This window comes from Acanthochromis polyacanthus, chromosome 2 (assembly GCF_021347895.1).
Source record: "Acanthochromis polyacanthus isolate Apoly-LR-REF ecotype Palm Island chromosome 2, KAUST_Apoly_ChrSc, whole genome shotgun sequence".
In the NCBI taxonomy this organism is placed as follows: Eukaryota; Metazoa; Chordata; class Actinopteri; family Pomacentridae; genus Acanthochromis; species Acanthochromis polyacanthus.
The window spans coordinates 48,628,285-48,653,708 of NC_067114.1; the positions used below are offsets into that span (position 1 = coordinate 48,628,285).

At 42.3% G+C, this 25,424-nt stretch overlaps 2 protein-coding genes across 3 annotated transcripts in view; both read left to right on the forward strand.

Annotated features, from left to right (window-relative positions):
- The window catches only part of LOC127532973 (host cell factor 1-like), a 35,029-nt gene extending 14,185 nt beyond the window's left edge, over positions 1-20,844 (forward strand). Inside the window, 16 exon segments of the mRNA XM_051944913.1 lie at positions 100-216; positions 1,910-2,034; positions 10,781-10,919; positions 11,043-11,134; positions 11,215-11,244; positions 11,246-11,282; positions 11,351-11,478; positions 11,596-11,652; positions 11,655-11,762; positions 13,026-13,212; positions 15,600-15,728; positions 16,166-16,368; positions 16,722-16,835; positions 16,916-17,101; positions 17,204-20,292; positions 20,489-20,844. Of these exon segments, the coding sequence (XP_051800873.1) occupies positions 100-216; positions 1,910-2,034; positions 10,781-10,919; positions 11,043-11,134; positions 11,215-11,244; positions 11,246-11,282; positions 11,351-11,478; positions 11,596-11,652; positions 11,655-11,762; positions 13,026-13,212; positions 15,600-15,728; positions 16,166-16,368; positions 16,722-16,835; positions 16,916-17,101; positions 17,204-17,569 (2,018 nt within the window). The 3' untranslated portion in view covers positions 17,570-20,292; positions 20,489-20,844.
- Positions 20,845-22,169: 1,325 nt separating this feature from the next.
- Positions 22,170-25,424, forward strand: part of LOC127531531 (coiled-coil domain-containing protein 120-like) — a 33,127-nt gene continuing 29,872 nt past the window's right edge. For both annotated transcript variants that reach the window (XM_051941072.1, XM_051941084.1), the window contains exon 1: positions 22,170-22,448. The gene's annotated coding sequence lies outside the window, so the exon portion shown is untranslated. The remainder of the gene's footprint in view (positions 22,449-25,424) is intronic.

Sequence of the window (25,424 nt, forward strand, 5' to 3'; positions counted from 1 at the left end):
GTCAGCGCTGCAGGGGGCAGCAGGTACAGCATCGCACACCTGAACACACCTGAGCTGGGGTTATGTTTAAAGGACTGAATGAAGCTCCTCCCCCTACAGGTGGCAACAGTCCAATCACATTCCTCACCACCAAGATGGGGACGCCCAGGAACAGCCGGAAAAATAATCACCGCCTCCCCAAGATCTCTGCAGCCAACCCAGCAGGGGGTCACACAGGTAGCTAACACACAGGTAGCTAACACACAGGTAGCGAACACACAGAGAGATGGTGGGTAGAGTAGCCAAAAATTGTACTCAAGTAAGAGTAACATTACTTCAAAATGTCACTCAAGTATAAGTAAAAAGTAGTCAAATTACTCAAGTAAGAGTAAAGTATTTGTGTGAGAAGACCTACTCGAGTACTGAAATACTGAGTAACTGTTGGATTGTAATGTCTGGATTTGTTTTTTTTAGAAATGATGAGATCAGACAGACAAAAATGTAAAATAATGTCAAAGTTCTGGTATTTCCAAATAATAAAACCAAAAAAAAAAATAGCAAAATAAACAACATCTTTACAAAATGACCAAGTTAAGGCACAAGAAACACAAATTTCCAGAATCTCAGTTTTTCACAACATAAAGCTTTGAAACAAATACCTGTAGTAAGGTCATGTTTGTATGTTTGAACAGTGAAAACTACTTCCAGGACAACACATACTGTGTTTCACTTCCTCAAATGGGCCCAGGCTCAGTAGAGAGAAAATACCTTAGAACTATGGCTGACCTGAATATCCTAACCCCCCACCCACATGACCTATCAAGCCTGACGGTCACGCTTCACTTAGCCTGTGTTAGTAAACAGAAGACAAAAGCAGAGACACACATATCATGCTCATATCGGAACTCCGATGCAAGTCAAACTTGTAGAAAACACCCCCGTTTTTTCATTCCCTGTCTGCAACGTGTGAAGAGTTTGTGCCGCTGATGTGACCACAGGATGACGTTGGGTGAAAACGGAGTCACGTGATTCTTGTTGCTGCGTCTGATTGGTGAATCACGGTCATGTGGTAGATCTACTGGGGCATCTCTCAGCAAAATAAAGCAGATCTAATGTGGTAAATGAAAAGTAATGAGGGATGTAGCCCCGGTGTAACAGAGTCATAGCAGCGTTTCTTCTTCACAGATCTACTCAAGTAAAGAGTATGGCAGAGAGAAACTGCTCTCAGAAGTGTTTTTTTTTAAGTTACGTAAATAAATGAGACGGAGTAAGTAACTCGTTAACTACCACACCTCTGCACACAGGTAGCTATCACACGGTGTGTGTGTGTGTGTGTGTGTGTGTGTGTTGTGTGTGGTGTGTGTGTGTGTGTGTGTGTGTGTGTGTGTGTGTGTGTGTGCTTGTGCTTGTGCTTGTGCTTGTTTACATTGTGAGAACCATTTTCTGCATTAACTATCAAAGTGAGGACATTTTGGCCGGTCCTCACTTGAAAACAGCCATGGTTGGAGGGTGAGCAAGAGACGTTGTTTTTAGAGATACAGGTATGAAATTGAGGTTTTGGTTAGGGTAAGGATTAGGGTTAGGCAATCAGTTGTGATGGTAAGGTTAGGGTAGGCTCTAGAAATGTATTACGCCTATGGATGTCCTCACTAAGATAGAAGTACAAACGTCTGTGTGTGTGTGTGTGTGTGTGTGTGTGTAGGTTGTGCTGAAAAGGAGCTCCAGGTACAGCAGTAGAATCCTCAGGACCATCCCCAATGGGTGGAGTTAGGCTGGTTCTCACCTGAGAGCCATCGGCACCATCGCCACAGTGGTCGTCAAGGCACTACAGGTGAGTGGAGTGCTCCTGACTTCAGGTGGAACTCACAACCTCAGAAACACACATGGACAGGTGTGTCTGACAGGTGTGTGTCTCTTGTGTGTCAGGCAGGTGTCTCCATGAGGACAGTAACAGGAAAGTGTCTCCCACGGTTGCTGGAGGTTAACGCCTCCCTGGTGACGTCCATCACCAACTTAGCAACCATCGCCACGGCAACCGCAGCCACACTCCAACAGGTAGTTCACCTGAAAACGGCCTCAGAGTGATACTGCAGTACCCTTATGTGGTATTGCCAGTTATACTGCAGGTATTCTGCCCTACTTGATACTGCAGTATTTCCCTGTAGTAATACTGTAGTATTTCCCTGTAGTAATACATGTAGTATTCCCTGTAGTAATACTGTCGTATTTTCCTGTAGTAGTACTTTAATATTTTCCTGTAGTAATACTGTAATATTTCCTTGTAGATACTGTATAGTATTTCCCTGTAGTAATTACTGTCGTATTTCCTGTAGTAATACTGTAGTATTCCCTGTAGTAATACTGTAGTATTCCCTGTAGTAATACTGTAGTATTTCCCTGTAGTAGTACTTTAATATTTCCTGTAGTAATACTGTAATATTTCCTTGTAGTAGTACTGTCGTATTTCTGTAGTAACACTGTAGTATTTCCCTTGTAGTAATACTGTCGTATTTATCTGTATATACTGTAGTATTTCCCTGTAGTAGTACTGTAGTATTTCCCTGTAGTTAATACTGTAGTATTCCCTGTAGTAGTACTTTAATATTTCCTGTAGTAATACTGTAGGTATTTCCCTGTAGTAGTACTGTATATTTCCCTGTAGTAAACTGTAGTGTTTCCCTGTAGTAATACTGTAGTATTCCTTGTAGAGTACTGTAGATTTCCCTGTAGTAATACTGTAGTATTTCCCTGTAGTAGTACTGTAGTATTTCCCTGTAGTATACGTGTATTGTTCCTTGTAGTAGTACTGTCGTATTTTCCTGTAGTAATACTGTAGTGTTTCCCTGTAGTAATACTGTAAGTATTTCCTTGTAGTAGTACTGTAGTATTTCCCTGTAGTAATACTGTAGTATTTCCCCTGTAGTAGTACTGTAGTGTTTCCCTGTAGTAATACTGTAGTATTTCCTTGTAGTAGTACTGTAGTATTTCCCTGTAGTAATACTGCGTATTTCCCTGTAGTAATACTGTAGTGTTCCCTGTAGTAATACTGTAGTATTTCCTTGTAGTAGTTACTGTAGTATTTCCCTGTAGTAATACTGTCGTATTTTCCTGTAGTAATACTGTAGTATTTCCCTGTAGTAATACTGTAGTATTCCCTGTAGTAATACTGTAATATTTCCTTGTAGTAGTACTGTAGTATTTCCCTGTAAGTTAGTACTGAGTTTTCCCTGTAGTAATACTGTAGTATTCCTGTAGTAATACTGTAGTATTTCCCGTAGTAAACACTGTAGTATTTCCCTGTAGTAGTACTTTAATATTTTCCTGTAGTAATACTGTAGTATTTCCTTGTAGTAGTACTGTAGTATTTCCCTGTAGTAATACTGTAGTATTTCCCTGTAGTAATACTGTAGTATTTCCCTGTAGTTAATACTGTAGTGTTCCCTGTAGTAGTACTTTAATATTTTCCTGTAGTAATACTGTAGTATTTTCCTGTAGTAATACTGTAGTATTTTCCTGTAGTAATATTGCAGTATTTTCCTGTAGTAATACTGTAGTATTTTCCTGTAGTAATGCAGTATTTTCCTGTAGTAGTACTGCAGTATTTTCCTGTAGTAATATTGCAGTATTTTCCTGTAGTAGTACTGCAGTATTTTCCTGTAGTAATATTGCAGTATTTCCTGTAGTAGTACTGCAGTATTTTCCTGTAGTAGTACTGTAGTATTTCCTGTAGTAATACTGTAGTATTTCCTGTAGTAATATTGCAGTATTTTCCTGTAGTAGTAGTGCAGTATTTTCCTGTAGTCGTACTGCAGTATTTTCCTGTAGTAATATTGCAGTATTTTCCTGTAGTAGTACTGCAGTATTTTCCTGTAGTCGTACTGCAGTATTTTCCTGTAGTAATACTGTAGTATTTTCCTGTAGTAGTACTGCAGTATTTTCCTGTAGTAATATTGCAGTATTTTCCTGTAGTAGTACTGTAGTATTTTCCTGTAGTCGTACTGCAGTATTTTCCTGTAGTAATACTGTAGTATTTTCCTGTAGTAGTACTGCAGTATTTTCCTGTAGTAATATTGCAGTATTTTCCTGGTAGTAATATTGCAGTATTTTCCTGTAGTGTTATTGCAGTATTTTCCTTTAGTTATACTGTAATATTTTTCATGTATTAGTACTGCAGTATTCCCTGTAGTAATACTGTAGTGTTTCCCTGTAGTAATACTGTAGTTATTTCCTTGTAGTTAGTACTGTAATATTTCCCTGTAGTAATACTGTAGTATTTCCCTGTAGTAGTACTGTAGTATTTCCCTGTAGTAATACTGTAGTATTTCCTTGTAGTAGTACTGTAGTATTTCCCTGTAGTTAATACTGTCGTATTTTCCTGTAGTAATACTGTAGTGTTTCCCTGTAGTAATACTTGTTGGTATTTCCCTGTAGTAGTACTGTGAGTATTTCCCTGTAGTAATGACTGTAGTATTTCCCCTGTAGTAGTACTGTAGTATTTCCCTGTAGTAATATTGTAGTATTTCCCTGTAGTAATACTGTAGTATTTCTCTGTAGTAATACTGTCGTATTTCCTGTAGTAATACTGTCGTATTTTCCTGTAGTAATACTGTAGTATTTCCCTGTAGTAATACTGTAGTATTTCCCTGTAGTAATACTGTAGTATTTTCCCTGTAGTAACACTGCTAGTATTTCCCTGTAGTAATACTGTAATATTTCCTTGTAGTAGTACTGTAGTATTTCCCTGTAGTAATACTGTAGTATTTCCCTGTAGTAATACTGTAGTATTTCCCATGTAGTAATACTGTAGTATTTCCCTGTAGTAATACTGTAGTGTTTCCCTGTAGTAATACTGTAGTATTTCCTTGTAGTAGTACTGTAGTATTTCCCTGTAGTAATACTGTCGTATTTTCCTGTAGTAATACTGTCGTATTTCCCTGTAGTAGTACTGTAGTATTTCCCTGTAGTAATACTGTAGTATTTCCCTGTAGTAGTACTGTAGTATTCCCTGTAGTAATACTGTAGTATTTCCCTGTAGTAATACTGTAGTATTTCTCTGTAGTAATACTGTCGTATTTTCCTGTAGTAATACTGTCGTATTTTCCTGTAGTAATACTGTAGTATTTCCCTGTAGTAATACTGTAGTATTTCCCTGTAGTAATACTGTAGTAATTTCCCTGTAGTAACACTGTAGTATTTCCCTGTAGTAATACTGTAATATTTCCTTGTAGTAGTACTGTAGTATTTCCCTGTAGTAGTACTGTAGTATTTCCCTGTAGTAATACTGTAGTATTTCCCTGTAGTAATACTGTAGTAATTCCTGTAGTAATACTGTAGTATTTCCCTGTAGTAATACTGTAGTGTTTTCCCTGTAGTAATACTGTAGTATTTCCTTGTAGTAGTACTGTAGTATTTCCCTGTATAATACTGTCGTATTTTCTGTAGTAATACTGTAGTATTTCCCTGTAGTAATACTGTAGTGTTTCCCTGTAGTAATACTGTAGTATTTCCCTGTAGTAGTACTGTAGTATTTTCCTGTAGTAATATTGCAGTATTTTCCTGTAGTAGTACTGCAGTATTTTCCTGTAGTAGTACTGTAGTATTTTCCTGTAGTAATACTGTAGTATTTCCTGTAGTAATATTGCAGTATTTTCCTGTAGTAGTACTGCAGTATTTTCCTGTAGTCGTACTGCAGTATTTTCCTGTAGTCGTACTGCAGTATTTTCCTGTAGTAATACTGTAGTATTTTCCTGTAGTAGTACTGCAGTATTTCCTGTAGTCGTACTGCAGTATTTTCCTGTAGTCGTACTGCAGTATTTTCCTGTAGTCGTACTGCAGTATTTCCTGTAGTAATATTGCAGTATTTCCTGTAGTAGTACTGCAGTGTTTTCCTGTAGTCGTACTGCAGTATTTCCTGTAGTCGTACTTGCAGTATTTTCCTGTAGTAATATTGCAGTATTTTCCTGTAGTAGTACTGCAGTATTTCCTGTAGTCGTACTGCAGTATTTTCCCTGTAGTAATACTGTAGTATTTTCCTGTAGAGTACTGCAGTATTTTCCGTAGTATATTGCAGTATTTTCCTGTAGTAGTACTGTAGTATTTCCTGTAGTAGTACTGCAGTATTTTTCCTGTAGTAATATTGCAGTATTTTCCTGTAGTAGTACTGTAGTATTTTCCTGTAGTCGTACTGCAGTATTTTCCTGTAGTAATACTGTAGTATTTTCCTGTAGTAGTACTGCAGTATTTTCCTGTAGTAATATTGCAGTATTTTCCTGTAGTAATATTGCAGTATTTTCCTGTAGTGTTATTGCAGATTTCCTTTAGTTATACTGTAATATTTTCATGTATTAGTACTGCAGTATTTCCCTGTAAGTAATACTGTAGTGTTTCCCTGTAGTAATTCTGTAGTATTTCCTTGTAGTAGTACTGTAAATTCCCTGTAGTAATACTGTAGTATTTCCCTGTAGTAGTACGCTGTAGTATTCCCTGTAGTAATACTGTAGTATTTCCTTGTAGTAGTACTGTAGTATTTCCCTGTAGTAATACTGTCGTATTTTCCTGTAGTATACTGTAGTGTTTTCCCTGTAGTATACTGTAGTATTTCCCTGTAGTAGTACTGTAGTATTTCCCTGTAGTAATACTGTAGTATTTCCCTGTAGTAGTACTGTAGTATTTCCCTGTAGTAATATTGTTAGTATTTCCCTGTAGTAACTACTGTAGTATTTCTCTGTAGTAATACTGTCGTATTTTCCCTGTAGTAATACTGTCGTATTTCCTGTAGTAATACTGTAGTATTTCCCTGTAGAATACTGTTAGTATTTCCCTGTAGTAATACTGTAGTATTTCCCTGTAGTAACACTGTAGTATTTCCCTGTAGTAATACTGTAATATTTCCTTGTAGTAGTACTGTAGTATTTCCCTGTAGTAATACTGTAGTATTTCCCTGTAGTAATACTGTAGTATTTCTGTAGTAATACTGTAGTATTTCCCTGTAGTAATACTGTAGTGTTTCCCTGTAGTAATACTGTAGTATTTCCTTGTAGTAGTACTGTAGTATTTCCCTGTAGTAATACTGTCGTATTTTCCTGTAGTAATACTGTCGTATTTCCCTGTAGTAGTACTGTAGTATTTCCCTGTAGTAATACTGTATTTCCCTGTAGTAGTACTGTAGTATTTCCCTGTAGTAATACTGTAGTATTTCCCTGTAGTAATACTGTAGTATTTCTCTGTAGTAATACTGTCGTATTTTCCTGTAGTAATACTGTCGTATTTTCCTGTAGTAATACTGTAGTATTTCCCTGTAGTAATACTGTAGTATTTCCCTGTAGTAATACTGTAGTATTTCCCTGTAGTAACACTGTAGTATTTCCCTGTAGTAATACTGTAATATTTCCTTGTAGTAGTACTGTAGTATTTCCCTGTAGTAGTACTGTAGTATTTCCCTGTAGTAATACTGTAGTATTTCCCTGTAGTAATACTGTAGTATTTCCCTGTAGTAATACTGTAGTATTTCCCTGTAGTAATACTGTAGTTTTCCCTGTAGTAGATACTTAGTATTTCCTTGTAGTAGTACTGTGTATTTCCCCTGTAGTAATACTGTCGTATTTTTCCTGTAGTAATACTGTAGTATTTCCTGTTAGTAATACTGTAGTGTTTCCTGTAGTAATACTGTAGTATTTCCCTGTAGTAGTACTGTAGTATTTTCCTGTAGTAATATTGCAGTATTTTCCATGTGAGTAGTACTGCAGTATTTTCCTGTTAGTAGTACTGTAGTATTTTCCTGTAGTAATACTGTAGTATTTTCCTGTAGTACATATTGGCAGTATTTTTCCTGTAAGTAGTACTGCAGTATTTCCTGTAGTCGTACTGCAGTATTTTCCTGTAGTCGTACTGCAGTATTTTCCCTGTTAGTAATATTGCAGTATTTCCTGTAGTAGTACTGCAGTATTTCCTGTAGTCGTACTGCAGTATTTTCCTGTAGTCGTACTGCAGTATTTTCCTGTAGTAATATTGCAGTATTTTCCTGAGTAGTACTGCAGTGTTTTTCCTGTAGTCGTACTGCAGTATTTTCCTGTAGTCGTACTGCCGTATTTTCCTGTAGTAATATTGCAGTATTTCCTGTAGTAGTACTGCAGTATTTTCCTGTAGTCGTACTGCAGTATTTTCCTGTAGTAATACTGTAGTATTTTCCTGTAGTAGTACTGCAGTATTTCCCTGTAGTAATATTGCAGTATTTCCTGTAGTAGTACTGTAGTATTTTCCTGTAGTGAGTACTGCAGTATTTTCCTGTAGTAATTGCAGATTTTCCTGTAGTAGTACTGTAGTATTTTCCTGTAGCGTACTGCAGTATTTTCCTGTAGTAATACTTGGTAGTATTTTCCTGTAGTAGTACTGCCAGTATTTTCCTGTAGTATATTGCAGTATTTTCTGTAGTAATATTGCAGTATTTTCCTGTAGTGTTATTGCAGTATTTTCCTTTAGTTATACTGTATATTTTCATGTATTAGTACTGCAGTATTCTCCTGTAGTAATACTGTAGTGTTTCCCTGTAGTAATTCTCTGTAGTATTTCCTTGTAGTCGTACTGTAATATTTCCCTGTAGTAATACTGTAGTATCTTCCCTGTAGTAGTACTGTAGTATTTCCCTGTAGTAATACTGTAGTATTTCCTTGTAGTAGTACTGTAGTATTTCCCTGTAGTAATACTGTCGTATTTTCCTGTAGTAATACTGTAGGTGTTTCCCTGTAGTAATACTGTAGTATTTCCCTGTAGTAGTACTGTAGTATTCCCTGTAGTAATACTGTAGTATTTCCTGTAGTAGTACTGTAGTATTTCCCTGTAGTAATATTGTAGTATTTCCCTGTAGTAATACTGTAGTATTCTCTGTAGTAATACTGTCGTATTTTCCTGTATAATACTGTCGTATTTTCCTGTAGTAATACTGTAGTATTTCCCTGTAGTAATACTGTAGTATTTCCCTGTAGTAATACTGTAGTTTTCCCTGTAGTAACACTGTAGTATTTCCCTGTGTAATAGTAATATTTCCTTGTAGTTAGTACTGTAAGTATTTCCCTGTAGTAATACTGTAGTATTTCCCTGTAGTAATACTGTAAGTATTCCTGTAGTAATACTGTAGTATTTCCCTGTAGTAATACTGTAGTGTTTCCCTGTAGTAATACTGTAGTATTTCCTTGTAGTAGTACTGTAGTATTTCCCTGTAGTAATACTGTCGTATTTTCCTGTAGTAATACTGTAGTAATTTCCCTGTAGTAATACTGTCGTATTTCCCTGTAGTAGTACTGTAGTATTTCCCTGTAGTAATACTGTAGTATTTCCCTGTAGTAGTACTGTAGTATTTCCTGTAGTAATACTGTAGTATTTCCCTGTAGTAATACTGTAGTATTTCTCTGTAGTAATCTGTCGTATTTTTCCTGTACGTAAATACTGTCGTATTTTCCTGTAGTAATACTGTAGTATTTCCCTGTAAGTAAATACTGTAGTATTTCCCTGTAGTAATACTGTAGTATTTCCCTGTAGTAACACTGTAGTATTCCCTGTAGTAATACTGTAATATTTCCTTGTAGTAGTACTGTAGTATTTCCCTGTAGTAAGTACTGTAGTATTTCCCTGTAGTAATACTGTAGTATTTCCCTGTAGTAATACTGTAGTATTTCCCTGTAGTAATACTGTAGTATTTCCCTGTAGTATACTGTAGTGTTTCCCTGTAGTAATACTGTAGTATTTCCCTGTAGTAGTACTGTAGTATTTCCCTGTAGTAATACTGTCGTATTTTCCTGTAGTAATACTGTAGTATTTCCCTGTAGTAATACTGTAGTGTTCCCTGTAGTAATACTGTAGTATTTCCCTGTAGTAGTACTGTAGTATTTTCCTGTAGTAATATTGCAGTATTTTCCTGTAGTAGTACTGCAGTATTTCCTGTAGTAGTACTGTAGTATTTTCTGTAGTAATACTGTAGTATTTTCCTGTAGTAATATTGCAGTATTTTCCTGTAGTAGTACTGCAGTATTTTCCTGTAGTCGTACTGCAGTATTTTTCCTGTAGTCGTACTGCAGTATTTTCCTGTAGTAATATTGCAGTATTTTCCTGTAGTAGTACTGCAGTATTTTCCTGTAGTCGTACTGCAGTATTTTCCTGTAGTAATACTGTAGTATTTTCCTGTTAGTAGTACTGCAGTATTTTCCTGTAGTCGTACTGCAGTATTTTCCTGTAGTCGTACTGCAGTATTTTCCTGTAGTCGTACTGCAGTATTTTTCCTGTAGTAATATTGCAGTATTTTCCTGTAGTAGTACTGCAGTGTTTTCCTGTAGTCGTACTGCAGTATTTTCCTGTAGTCGTACTGCAGTATTTTCCTGTAGTAATATTGCAGTATTTTCCTGTAGTAGTACTGCAGTATTTTCCTGTAGTCGTACTGCAGTATTTTCCTGTAGTAATACTGTAGTATTTTCCTGTAGTAGTACTGCAGTATTTTCCTGTAGTAATATTGCAGTATTTTCCTGTAGTAGTACTGTAGTATTTTCCTGTAGTCGTACTGCAGTATTTTCCTGTAGTAATACTGTAGTATTTTCCTGTAGTAGTACTGCAGTATTTTCCTGTAGTAATATTGCAGTATTTTCCTGTAGTAATATTGCAGTATTTTCCTGTAGTGTTATTGCAGTATTTTCCTTTAGTTATACTGTAATATTTTCATGTATTAGTACTGCAGTATTTCCCTGTAGTAATACTGTAGTATTTTCTTGTATTAGTACTGCAGTATTTTCCTGTAGTAATACTGCGTTTGTCTCAGGTGACTCTGGCCACGCCCCCCAGCGGCGCAGAGCCTCTGGTCCAGGATCTTCCCGCCTCCATCATGGCGTCTCCGACCTCAGAAGAGCCCATCAGTACTGCAAGTACTACTGCAGAGGGAGACTCAGGAGACACTGCAGGTACAGGAACAAGTACTACTACTGGAAACTCAGAGAAACACAGTATTGCTATAGTACTGATATAGGTTAATACTGCAGAGGTAAGACTGAGGTGGGTTAATGATGTCACTGATGATGTCACAGTGATGCTGGTCTGCTCCAACCCGCCCTGTGAGACACACGAGACTGAAACCACCAACACTGCCACCACTGCTGGGGCAGGAGGGGTCCGACAGGTGAGAGCACACCTGGCCAGAACAGGTTAGTGGTGAACACTGATTGGTTGGAGGTGTGCTGATGTGTGTTTGTGTTCCAGATGTGTTTTAACCCACCGTGTGAGACACATTGAGACGGGAACCACCAACACCGCCACCACCGCCACAGGTAACCTGGACTCACCTGGACAGTGTGTCATGTGACCAGAATCTAACAGCTGCTCTTTGTGTGTGCAGCTCAGCGGGGCGGAGACAGTCTGCAGGGAGAATCCGCCTCTGACTCCTCCCTCTCCTCAACAGCCAATCAGAACAGAGCTGTCACCACTGTTACACAAGCCACGCCCACACCTGGACCATCCATCCCTGTCGGTGACACACACACACACACGTACATACGCACACACACGTATACATACGCACACACACACACGTATACATACGTGCACACACAGAAACGATGATAGTGGTGTCTGTCTCTGCAGGAGATCTCCTCGTTGTTCAGAGAGGAGGGGGTGGAGTCTCTGGAGGCCGTCACTATGGTGATGGAGTAGGTGAAGGGGACGAGCCTGTGCAGACAGACAGCCAGTCAGAGCATGTGATGTCATCAGCTGCGTCAGTGTTACAGATTCACGTAGAGGGAAGCACACAGGTAACACACACACACACACACACACACACACACACACACACACACACACACACAGGTAACACACACACACACAGAGGTAACACACACACACACACACACACACACACACACACACAGGTAACACACACACACACACACGCACACACACACACACAGGTAACACACACACACACACACACACACACACACACACAGGTAACACACACACACACACACACACACACACACACACACACACACACAGGTAACACACACACACACACACACACACACACACACACACACACACACAGGTAACACACACACACACACACACACACACACACACACACACACAGGTAACACACACACACACACACACACACACACACACACACAGGTAACCACACACACACACACACACCACACACACACACAGGTAACACACACACACACACCACACGTAACACACACACACACACACACACACACACACACACACACACAGGTAACACACACACAGAGGTAACACACACACACACACACACACACACACACACACAGGTAACACACACACACACAGAGGTAACACACACACAGAGGTAACACACACACACACACAGGTAACACACACACACCACACACACACACACACACACACACACACACACACACACACACGCGCGCACACACACACACACACAGGTAACACACACACAGAGGTAACACACACACACACACACACACACACACACACAGGTAACACACACACAGAGGTAACACACACACACACACAGGTAACACACACACACACACACACACACAGGTAACACACACACACACACACACACACAGGTAACACACACACACACACACACACACACACACACACACACACACACACACACACAGGTAACACACAGGTAACACACACACACACACACACACACACACACACAGGTAACACACAGGTAACACACACACACACACACACACACACACACACACACAGGTAACACACACACACACACACACACACACAGGTAACACACACACACACACACACACACACAGGTAACACACACAGGTAACACACACACACACACACACACACACACACAGGTAACACACACACACACACACACACACACAGGTAACACACACACACACACACACACACAGGTAACACACACACACACACAGGTAACACACACACACACACACACACACACACACACACACACAGGTGTAAGAGCAACTCAACTGACCAATCATGTCCCTCAGATGATGTCATCAGATGGCAGCCTACCTCAGGAGCTGATGTCATCAGAATTGGACGGTGGTGAGGTGGTCTCCAGGACGACAACGTTGATGGTGACATCAGGACTGACCACAGATCAGCTGATTGTCACTACGGCAACAGAGGAGTCTACTCACCAGGCAACGATACAGGCAATACTACAGGCAACAGGTCATAGAGTACCACATACCACATACACACATAGTAACACATACTACCGCATACTACTACGCACTACCACGCGATGTTGCAATCGTGCGAAATCAACCAATCTCCGCGAATTTTGCGCGGCCTTGCAATTTTGTCCAATCACCGCAACTTTCCCGCAATTTTGGCCCGCCTCCCGTGAGTTCCACCAATCATAGCAGCTCCCAGCGCAAACGTAATGCACGTACGTCACCGAATTCACTTCCTGTTTATGGTTTGAAGATGCAGACATGTGCGATACCATAGACATTTATAAAGAGTAGACGACGCATCGAGCGCTACTGCCTATTGGGGCTGACCAGCGGTGGGGCCGCCATCTTGGTCCGGTCAGCCGCTCCACTCAGCGCTGTTTGACAGCGCATTTAATCCATCTGAACTCTGAATATTAAACTGATAATGAGAAGCAGATAATGGCAGTAAAGTCAATTATTTTAATAATTTGAAGAGACAATATATGATTACGCTATATATACATATAGAAACAAAATACTGACTAATGAACACACATTTATATATATATGTCAGGGTAGAGACTGGTAGAGACATCATTGTTTGAGCCGTAGATATTGGCAATTGTTATTGGATTATTGTTAATTGATATATTAGTGATTATAAAGCATCCTTCGGGTCTGTAATGGTTGTGTTGTGGACAAATGTGATTTTTTTATTGATCAAAATACATACTCCTCTTTGTTTTGAGTTATAAGGGGCTGAGAATTTATGAGGGAACTGTGCTGATTTTAACTTATTATGGTCTGAATCTGAGAGGTGTGTTTCCTGTAGTAAGCAAATATCTGCTTTTAGGTCATCGAGGTGATTAAATATTTTAGTTCTGTTTGTCTGGGAGCCAATACCTCTGATGTTCCACGTTAGAAATGATACTGATGTCATACTGAGCCATTTAGAGTGTGTGTGTGTGTGTGTGTGTGTGTGTGTGTGTGTGTGTGTGTGTGTGTGTGTGTGTGTGTGTACACCGACTGTCTGGACTGTTGCATGATGTGCACAGCAGGACCTGAGCAGATAACACAAGCAACAAAACACAAGGGGGGGGGGCACACACAAACAACAGCAAAACAAGTAACAACAATGAAAGCAACAACATACAATTATATCTATATACACCACAAGAGAGATGGAGGGGGGGGCTTATGTGTGCAATGTGAAAAGAAGTGTGTCCGTGTGTGAGTGGAGGGGGGTTTAGAAAAGCCAGGGGGTGATGTCCTTATCCTTAAACACCTGACCATCGATGTACAGTTTATCCACTGAGAGGGCTGCTCTCTTACCTTCGCTGTTTTTCTGTCTGCCAATGGAGAGCAGGATTTTCTGTCTGTGGACGATCTCTGGGGGGTACTGGTCATTCAGCCCGTAGTCCGTCCCTCTGACGCTGCACCAGTTCCTTTTGCTTGAAATGTTCAAATTTGGTGCCGATGGGCCGGGGTCGGGTGGAGTGGGCTTCTGTCTGATGCGGTGAACTCGATGGAAGGTGATGTTGATGGAGTTTGAGCTGTCTGACCGTGAAGTCTTTGATTAATATTTCGGGTGCATCTGTGGGTGACTCTGGATTCCGGAAAAGACCAGTTTGTCTCTCATGCTGTGAGACTGTAGGTTCAGGATGTTTTCCTTCATGAGCTTATTTTCAGCCGTTACCGTTGCGAGTTCTGATTTTACTCCACCATGGTGGAGTCAGAGTTCTGCAGAGCCTCATTTTCCTGGGTGATTTTTTAGATTTGGCTCTGAGTGAATTCCAAGCTGTGGTGGAGCTGCTGGAATTCCCGGTGGAGAACCTCGATTAGGGCGACTCTGGCGTCCAGGGTGGTGACTTTCTGATCAGTCGAGAAAAGAATCTCACTTACATCAGAACAGCAATGAGTTTGTGGTGTTGTGACTGGAGATGAATCGGTTGATGGAGCGGATGAGTCCTGGGAGCGCGTTTTTTTATTTTTAGGAGCGACCCATGGTGCAGAATCTGTTGTACTGGTCCTGTATGAAGTCCTCCAGTTGGTCCAGGTTAGACATATGTTTCCGCGTGTCCGTAGAGGAGAGAATAAGCAGTAGTGGAGCGAATTGTACTGAAAGGAAAGATTAAGAGAGAGTAGAGGGGGTGACTATGTTTGCGTCCGGTCCAGCAGCAGGCTGCCATGTTGGATCACGCTCGGTCTCGCGGGAGTTCGGTCACAGCGGCATTCGAGCCTGCTTCCAGCGGCAACTCCTTCTTGATCATACTACTAAATACTACTAAATACTACCACATCTTACCACATCCTACTACATACGACTGCATAGTAACACTTAATACCACATATTACTACATACTAGCAGTATTTTCTGTTCTCTCTTGTTTCCGCCTCCAGGTGGCACTGAGGTTTGTTCGGAGCCATCCATCCCTCTGGTTCTGACCCAGCAGGAACTGGCAGCTCTGGTCCAACAGCAGCAGGACCTCCACCAGCCAGAACCAGTACCACGGCACACTGTCCCCACAGGTAGAACCAGAACCAGTTTTATTAAAGAACGTGTCCGACAGCAGAACAAGAACATTTCTGGTTCTTTAGTCTGTTCTGTCATTCAGATTGAGTTCAGTGTTCCGTTAATGTTCTGCTATTGTTCTGGTATTGTTCTATTAATGTTTTGGTACTGTTCCTGCATTTGGACATAAACCATCAGTGCTGGTGGAACCCCAGTAGAACCTGCTGTATGGAACATAATAAACTAACCTTGAAAGTTCTGCTGCTTGGTTAATGTGACGGTTCTGTTGGACTCAGTCCAACCCAGTAACCAAACATTCAGACTGAACTTATTTTATCAGAACTCACCTGTCAGGTAGACATCTTCACCTGAGGAGCAGGTAAACTTGTGACATCAGCAGAACGTCGTAACTATTGTCCTTGTCAATTAAGTTTTTTTCTCCTGTGTTTCCCAGAAGGCCTTGCTCCAGCTGACAGCCTCAATGACCCGGCAGCAGAGAGTCACGGACACGAGATGACGTCGTCAGCCGTAACCTGCGCTGTCACCCGATTGGCCAGCACTTTTGGCCCCGCCCCAACTCTAATGGCTGGTCAGGTCAAGATTCAAACTGCATCAGCGCTGACACACGTGACCAATGGCATCACAGCAACGGCAGCGGTGAGAGACGCTAACAACATAGCTACACCAGGCTAGCATCATGCTAACAACATATCCACACAGGATTAGTGTCATGCTAACAGCATAGCCACACCAGGCTAGCATCATGCTAACAACATGTCCACACAGGATTAGTGTCATGCTAAGAACATAGCCACACTGGGTTAGCATCATGGTAACAACACAAATGTGCTGATATATTAACACTAACACGCCTAACAGGTACACACAGAAAACATGCTAAAAATATAGCCAGATTAGCATCTTGCAAACAATAGACAAACAACAGATGCTGAGGAAATTCTTACAACACTCTTAACAAGATGCTAACAAGATGCTAACTGTGCGTTTAGAAGCAGGTGAAGCCAGCAGTGAAAGACTCTCAGTGGTTCGACGTCGGCATTGTCAAAGTTACCAACATGGTGGTCACTCATTACTACGCCCCCGACAGCGACGACACGGCTGCTGTAAGAACGCCACGTGTAAATAAAGTTTCAGTCCTGATACTGATGGTGCCGGTGATATTGGTGATGTGGTTTACCTGCAGGACGACTCAGGTGTGCTGCCAGACTACAGCCAGATGAGGAGGGTGGAGCTCCAACCAGGCACTGCCTACAAGTTCCGGGTCGCCGGCATCAACATCTGCGGCCGCGGCGCCTTCTCCAAGGTGTCGACGTTTAAGACGTGCCTTCCCGGTTTCCCCGGAGCGCCGTGCGCCATCAAGATCAGTAAGGTGAGACGCTCTGGACCAATCAGCCGGCAGGGTGTTGTTCAGCAGGGTTAACACGGTTACTAGTCTCTGGTCCTGGTTCTGAGCCAGTTTGTGGTTTTGCAGAACCTGGACGGCGCCCAGCTCACCTGGGAGCCTCCCACTGTCACGACTGGGCAGATCACAGAGTACTCGGTGTACCTGGCCATCCGGTCCAACCAGACCTCCTCCGGTTCTGGTTCGGCCCAGCTGGCCTTCATGAGGGTCTACTGTGGTCCGACCCCATCCTGCTGGGTCCAGACCTCCAGCCTCGCCAACGCCCACATCGACCACACCACCAAACCCGCCGTCATCTTCCGCATCGCCGCCCGCAACCAGAAGGGCTACGGACCGGCCACGCAGGTCCGCTGGTTGCAGGGTAAGAACCAGCAGAACCCACAGAGACCCGTTAGAACCCGCAGAGACCCGTTAGAACCCGCAGAGACCCGTTAGAATCCAGCAGAACCAGCAGAGACCCGTTAGAATCCAGCAGAACCCACAGAGACCCGTTAGAACCAGCAGAACCCACAGAGACCCGTTAGAACCCACAGAGACCCGTTAGAATCCAGCAGAACCAGCAGAGACCCGTTAGAATCCAGCAGAACCCACAGAGACCCGTTAGAACCCACAGAGACCCGTTAGAATCCAGCAGAACCAGCAGAGACCCGTTAGAACCAGCAGAACCCACAGAGACCCGTTAGAACCCGCAGAGACCCGTTAGAACCCGCAGAGACCCGTTAGAACCCGCAGAGACCCGTTAGAACCCGCAGAGACCCGTTAGAACCCACAGAGACCCGTTAGAACCCACAGAGACCCGTTAGAATCCAGCAGAACCAGCAGAGACCCGTTAGAACCAGCAGAACCCACAGAGACCCGTTAGAACCAGCAGAACCCACAGAGACCCGTTAGAACCAGCAGAACCCACAGAGACTCGTTAGAACCAGCAGAGACCCGTTAGAATCCAGCAGAACCCACAGAGACCCGTTAGAACCAGCAGAACCCACAGAGACCCGTTAGAACCAGCAGAGACCCGTTAGAACCAGCAGAGACCCGTTAGAACCAGCAGAACCCACAGAGACCCGTTAGAACCATCAGAGACCCGTTAGAATCCAGCAGAACCCACAGAGACCCGTTAGAACCATCAGAGACCCGTTAGAATCCAGCAGAACCCACAGAGACCCGTTAGAACCATCAGAGACCCGTTAGAATCCAGCAGAACCCACAGAGACCCGTTAGAACCAGCAGAACCCACAGAGACCCGTTAGAACCATCAGAGACCCGTTAGAATCCAGCAGAACCCGCAGAGACCCGTTAGAATCCAGCAGAACCCACAGAGACCCGTTAGAACCAGCAGAGACCCGTTAGAACCAGCAGAGACCCGTTAGAACCATCAGAGACCCGTTAGAATCCAGCAGAACCCACAGAGACCCGTTAGAACCAGCAGAACCCACAGAGACCCGTTAGAACCATCAGAGACCCGTTAGAATCCAGCAGAACCAGCAGAGACCCGTTAGAATCCAGCAGAACCCACAGAGACCCGTTAGAACCAGCAGAGACCCGTTAGAACCAGCAGAGACCCGTTAGAATCCAGCAGAACCCACAGAGACCCGTTAGAACCATCAGAGACCCGTTAGAATCCAGCAGAACCCACAGAGACCCGTTAGAACCAGCAGAACCCACAGAGACCCGTTAGAACCATCAGAGACCCGTTAGAATCCAGCAGAACCCGCAGAGACCCGTTAGAATCCAGCAGAACCCGCAGAGACCCGTTAGAACCAGCAGAACCAGCAGAGACCCGTTAGAACCATCAGAGACCCGTTAGAATCCAGCAGAACCCACAGAGACCCGTTAGAACCAGCAGAGACCCGTTAGAACCAGCAGAGACCCGTTAGAATCCAGCAGAACCCACAGAGACCCGTTAGAACCAGCAGAGACCCGTTAGAACCAGCAGAGACCCGTTAGAATCCAGCAGAACCAGCAGAGACCCGTTAGAACCAGCAGAACCCACAGAGACCCGTTAGAACCAGCAGAACCAGCAGAGACCCGTTAGAACCAGCAGAGACCCGTTAGAACCAGCAGAACCCACAGAGACCCTTAGAACCAGCAGAGACCCGTTAGAACCAGCAGAGACCCGTTAGAACCAGCAGAGACCCGTTAGAACCAGCAGAACCCACAGAGACTCGTTAGAACCAGCAGAACCAGCAGAGACCCGTTAGAACCAGCAGAGACCCGTTAGAACCAGCAGAGACCCGTTAGAATCCAGCAGAACCCACAGAGACTCGTTAGAACCAGCAGAGACCCGTTAGAATCCAGCAGAACCAGCAGAGACCCGTTAGAACCAGCAGAACCAGCAGAGACCCGTTAGAACCATCAGAGACCCGTTAGAATCCAGCAGAACCCACAGAGACCCGTTAGAACCAGCAGAACCCACAGAGACCCGTTAGAACCATCAGAGACCCGTTAGAACCAGCAGAGACCCGTTAGAACCATCAGAACCCACAGAGACCCGTTAGAACCCAACAGAACCCACAGAGACCCGTTAGAACCAGCAGAACCCACAGAGACCCGTTAGAACCAGCAGAACCCACAGAGACCCGTTAGAACCCAACAGAACCCACAGAGACCCGTTAGAACCCAACAGAACCCACAGAGACCCGTTAGAACCAGCAGAACCCACAGAGACCCGTTAGAACCAGCAGAACCCACAGAGACCCGTTAGAACCCAACAGAACCCACAGAGACCCGTTAGAACCATCAGAGACCCGTTAGAACCAGCAGAACCCGCAGAGACCCGTTAGAACCAGCAGAACCCACAGAGACCCGTTAGAACCCAACAGAACCCACAGAGACCCGTTAGAACCATCAGAGACCCGTTAGAACCAGCAGAACCCACAGAGACCCGTTAGAACCAGCAGAACCCACAGAGACCCGTTAGAACCATCAGAGACCCGTTAGAACCAGCAGAACCCGCAGAGACCCGTTAGAACCAGCAGAACCCACAGACACCCGTTAGAACCAGCAGACCCCACAGAGACCCGTTAGAACCAGCAGAGACCCGTTAGAACCAGAATTCTGTTAGAACCTGACACGTTTGAGGACCTTCATAATGTTTGTCTGTCTGCAGAATCCAGCAAAGACATCAAACCTGCTGTGAGGAGAACCGGAACTCCTGATCAGTAAGAAACCCTCATCAACTACTACAGGTGTAGTACTACAGGTGTAGTACTACTACAGGTGTAGTACTACTACAGGTGTACTACTACAGGTGTAGTACTACTACAGGTGTAGTACTACAGGTGCAGTACTACAGGTGTAGTACTACAGGTGTATTGTGTCTGATTCGATCCTATCTGTATTTTTTGTCATCTGCAGTAAACCTATTGGACCAAAGAAGTTCAGAACCGACCAATAGGAGGACTGTGATTGCTTCCTGTCGTCTTAAGCTCCACCTTGCACCTGGTTCCCATGACGACGAGAAGGAGGCAGAGTTTTGAGTTATGTCAAGGACTTGTAGGATATTTGTACATTATTGACCAATCAAAATTCTTCTGTGTTGTCATGGAGATGGTGTGTGGGCGGAGTCAGTTTAAGTCGAATGTAGATGTAGCTGAGGTCACGAGTGGGAGAGGCCTCTGTGGAGGGGCGGGGCTAACCTGTTTTTTATAAAGTTCTTCTTCAGTGGTTTCTGTTTGTGAATATTTTCTGCAACAATAAAGACTTTTAGAGCATTTCCTCTCAGTGATTCCAGTTCCTGGTTCCAGTTCAACCAGTTTAACTCCAGTATGTCGCCGGTAATCAATAAACAAACTGATCAGAATGATGGGAAGTGAAATCTTCATACTTGAGTTTTCATTTGACCACAGAAGAACCAAACCTGGGTTCTACCGAGGTTCTGATCAGTTCTGAACCCAACAAAAAGCTCAGAGAACCCGGATCAATATCGGCTGATTCCAATCAATAATAATAATATTGATTAGAATCAGCTCCAGAGCTGCAGGTTCTCATGTTTGTTCTGCTTTTTATATTGGCATTGGCACGTCCGTCCGTCTGTCCGTCCGTCCGAACGTCCGCATTTCGTTTCCGGATCATATCTCAGAAACGACTTGAGGGATTTCATTCATATTGCACCCATCTCTATAAAGTACAGATGTGCCTTTTGGGGTGCATGACCTTGACCTGATTTTCAAGGTCATTGTGAGGCACTTAAAATATATTTGATTCTGTTTCTGGAGCATATGTCAGAAACTACCTGAAGGATTTCATGCATATTGCACCAACACCACCTGTGCATAATGTAGATCTGCCTTTTTGGGTGTATGACCTTCACCTCATTGTTTTTATTGCAGTGAAGATGTATCATTTTGTAGGTGTATCGTCCAGTATATATTATTATTTCTTGCACTTAGAGGCGCTATATATAAGGCGGGGGGTGTTTTAAGCGGAGCGTGTTTATGTAAATGTTTTGGTCTTCATGGATGCTGTGCTGTGGATCAGAACCAGCGCCTCACAGGGAGGAGATCCCTGGTTCTGGTCTTTCTGCTGGGTTCTCCAGGTTCTCCAGGTTCCTCCCACAGTCCAATTCAGTGATTCTAAACTGTCAGTGTGATAGGCTGTTACCTGTCCAGGTGTACCAGTAATAGGCTCCGCCCCCTAATGAGGATTAAGGTGTCTGCAAAATGGTTGGATGGATTCATTTTAGTTGCATTTTTTCCCGAGGTTTGATCATTTAAAAATTATCTTCTTGAAGTAAATATTTTTAAATAGTTATTTAAATCAAATATTTTAGCGTTTCTGACGTTTGCGGATCAAACTTCATGAATTCGGTTTATTTTCTGTTTAAAGTTTGATCTGAACTAAATCTAAACCTCAGATTTATTTATATAAGAAAACAATAAAATGATGAAAAATCCGCGACAACCGGAAGAGAAGCTGAAAATAAAGCTACGTCATCCAGGTCAGTCCGGATCGATCATCGCGTCATTGATTACTGATTTTCTTTTTTCATGTGAAAACCTTACAAACACCCTCCGCTGAGTTGCCGTGAGCGCGCATGGGCGAGGACGTGGGCGTGCCCGCGGCTGGTGGCGTGAGCGCGTCTCGTGCTGCTGCCAGCCTCAGAGAGCGCGAGCCCCTGTTGTATCGATGAGGAGGATGAAGAGCGACGATCTGATCAGACCGTCGATCAGCCTGATCGATCCGAGCTGCAGCTGATCATCGATTATCGATCCGCTCATGTGAGGCAGTGCGCGCCGCAGCCGGAGACAATCAGCCGGTTCTGGAGTCTGGACCGGGTCACGTGACGGAGCCGCAGGTGGATCCAGCAGCTGATCAGGTAGGAACCAGAACCTGAACAGAACCTGAGCTGCTCTCACTGAAGCTTCTTGTTGTTGTTGTGGCTGCGCGGCCCCGCTCCACGTGCTGCTGCGCGTGCGTGTGTGCGTTTAACGTCCTCATGAATGATGGGCGGTTCTGATCAATGACTGATTATTGATCATGTCTAATCAGTGACATCTGATCGATTATCTTCTGCTTCAGCTTCAACTTTATTGATGGACTACATTTAAAAGAACTGGTTTCCATGGTTACAAGTGATGGTCAATGAAGCTGATTGGTTTTCAGTTTAACACCAGATTCAGGATGAATCTGACCAATCAGGAAGCAGGCAGGAGTCATGTGACCAAAGAGTGGGTTAGTGTGTTTAAGTTTCATTTAAAGCTTCTTGAGTCTTTAAATGTCTCAACAGTGGTTCTATCAGAACCTCAGAGTGGAACCTCAGAGTAGAACGGTTCCCCAGAAGGTTCTACTGTCCTTTCAGACACATTTTACTGATGTTCTGTAAAATCAGAATCAGATTTCATTGACGACTGATTTCAATAGCTTTAAAAATCATTAAAGAACTGGATCAGAACCTGTTGGGTCTCTGCAGGACTCCTGGTCCTGGTCCTGATCCTGGTTCTGTGTTGAGGCTGTTCTGGATATTTGTGCTGTGAGGATGAGGAGGATTAACGGATGAAGGATTTAATATAAATCTGATCAGGATGTTTCTGTTTGAGGACCTTCATGGAAAACATGCCCTCATCCAATCAGACGTCAGGATTCATGAGTGACTGACTGAGCAGCCAATCAACAGCTCACACTGATCAAGTGATTGATCTGTGATTGCACTGATCAATCACAGATCAATCACTTCTGTGATATTATCAGTCAGTTTCCATTCTCTTTGGATTTGTTTTATAGAAACTAATCAATCGGTGGATATTCTGATAATCGATCAATTCGGGTCTCGCTCACAGTTTTCCCCCAGAAACAGGAGCAGGTACGAACTAAAGTCACTCTCATGTTTAAGGTTAAACCTGATTATTGATCAGAAATCAGTTTAATAAACTCAATAATCAACTTGTTCAAGATAAAGAATAACAAGTTCTAGATTAACTCTGATTAGTTCAAGATAAACAATATCTAGGTCTAGTTAAAGAATAACTAGTTCTACTTCAATTGCGACTAGTTCTAGATTAACAGTAACTAGTTTTAAACAACAGCTAGTTCTTGAAAAACAATAACTTGTGGTAGATAAACTGCAAGTAGTTCTAGATAAACAATAACTAGTTGTAGATGAACAATAACTAGTTGTAGATAAACAAGAAGTAGTTCCAGATAAACTGTAACTAGATCTAGATAAAAACAGCTCGTTCTTGATAAGCAATAACTCGTGGTAGATAAACTGCGAGTAGTTCTAGATAAACAATAACAAGCTCTAGATAAACAATAGCTAGTTCTAGATAAAAAAATAATTAGTTCTATTTAAATAATAACTGGTTCTAGATGAGGGCTGCACAGTGTCGTAGTGGATAGCACTGTCGCCTTGCAGCAAGAAGATCCCCGGTTCAAATCCCGGCCTGGGATCTTTCTGCATGGAGTTTGCATGTTCTCCCTGTGCATGCGTGGGTTTTCTCCGGGTACTCCGGCTTCCTCCCACAGTCCAAAAACATGCTGAGGTTAATTGGTTACTCTAAATTGTCCGTAGGTGTGAATGTGAGTGTGATTGTGTGTCTGTATATGTAGCCCTGTGACAGACTGGTGACCTGTCCAGGGTGTCCCCTGCCTTCACCGAGTCAGCTGGGATAGACTCCAGCACCCCCCATGACCCTAATGAGGATGGATGGATGGATGGATGGAAGGATGGATGGATGGATGGATGGTTCTAGATGAGCAATGACTAGTGGTAGATAAAGTGTAACTAGTTCTAGATTTTAAAAAAAAACAGTAACTGGTTCTTGATAAACTGTAGCTTTGTAGCTAAATAAACTGTTTGCTGAGTCATGTTTGAAATCTGCTGCATCATGTCAGTGAGTCATGACTCCTCACATCTGGAGCTCCAGTTTGAATGAACCGATCTAAAGCAGCAGAATATGAATAAAATGTGCAGAAATATGAGCAGTAATCTCTGAACATTGTCAGTTCATTGAAGGAACTTTATATTAAAAGACAAAATACTGACAATATCAGACGAATATTAATAAAATGAAAACATAAAACATACATAAAAGAGAAAAGAAATGTTTCAAAAATGCAGAAAAACAGAAACATGGTGAAAATGTAACTACCAATAAAATGTGAAAATATAATAAATGAAATGTCCAAAAATGTTTCTGTTGAAATATTATCTGAAAAATTTGAAAGAAATCCAAACCTTAAATTCAATATTAATATTTATTACATTTCTCAGATCTCATTAAATTCATGAATCGAATGTTTTTAATTTTATTTAATGATTAATAGAAATAAAGTATTCAAAGATATGATTGAAATTTAAAATGGAAAGGGATATTTATTCACAGAGAAACTTTTAAAATGATTTCACATAAAAATATTTTAAAATACAAAATTAAAGATTATAGATTGAATACTTCTGTAAATTTTATAAATAAATTTACAATTTTAAACTAAATTTGGTCTAATAAATAGAAAATCTGATATCCTATATTCCACTGAATTCACTGCTTTCATCATTTCAGTGTCATATTAATCATCATTTAGCTTTACTATAATTTAGTATTTTCACATATTAAACTTAGATGAAAAAGGATTTAGTAAAACTCCAGGTCTTTTAGAGCGTACCTTGGTTACCTGTCCAGACTCACCTGGTGGACAGGTACACACTGCTGCTGTTCTTCAGGTGGAACCTTCTGAAGGTTCTTTGTTCTTTCTGCTGAACACAGTACCTTCAGAACCAGCTGCTGGAGACACAACAACACACACATGAACACAACACACACACATGAACACAACACACACACACACATGAACA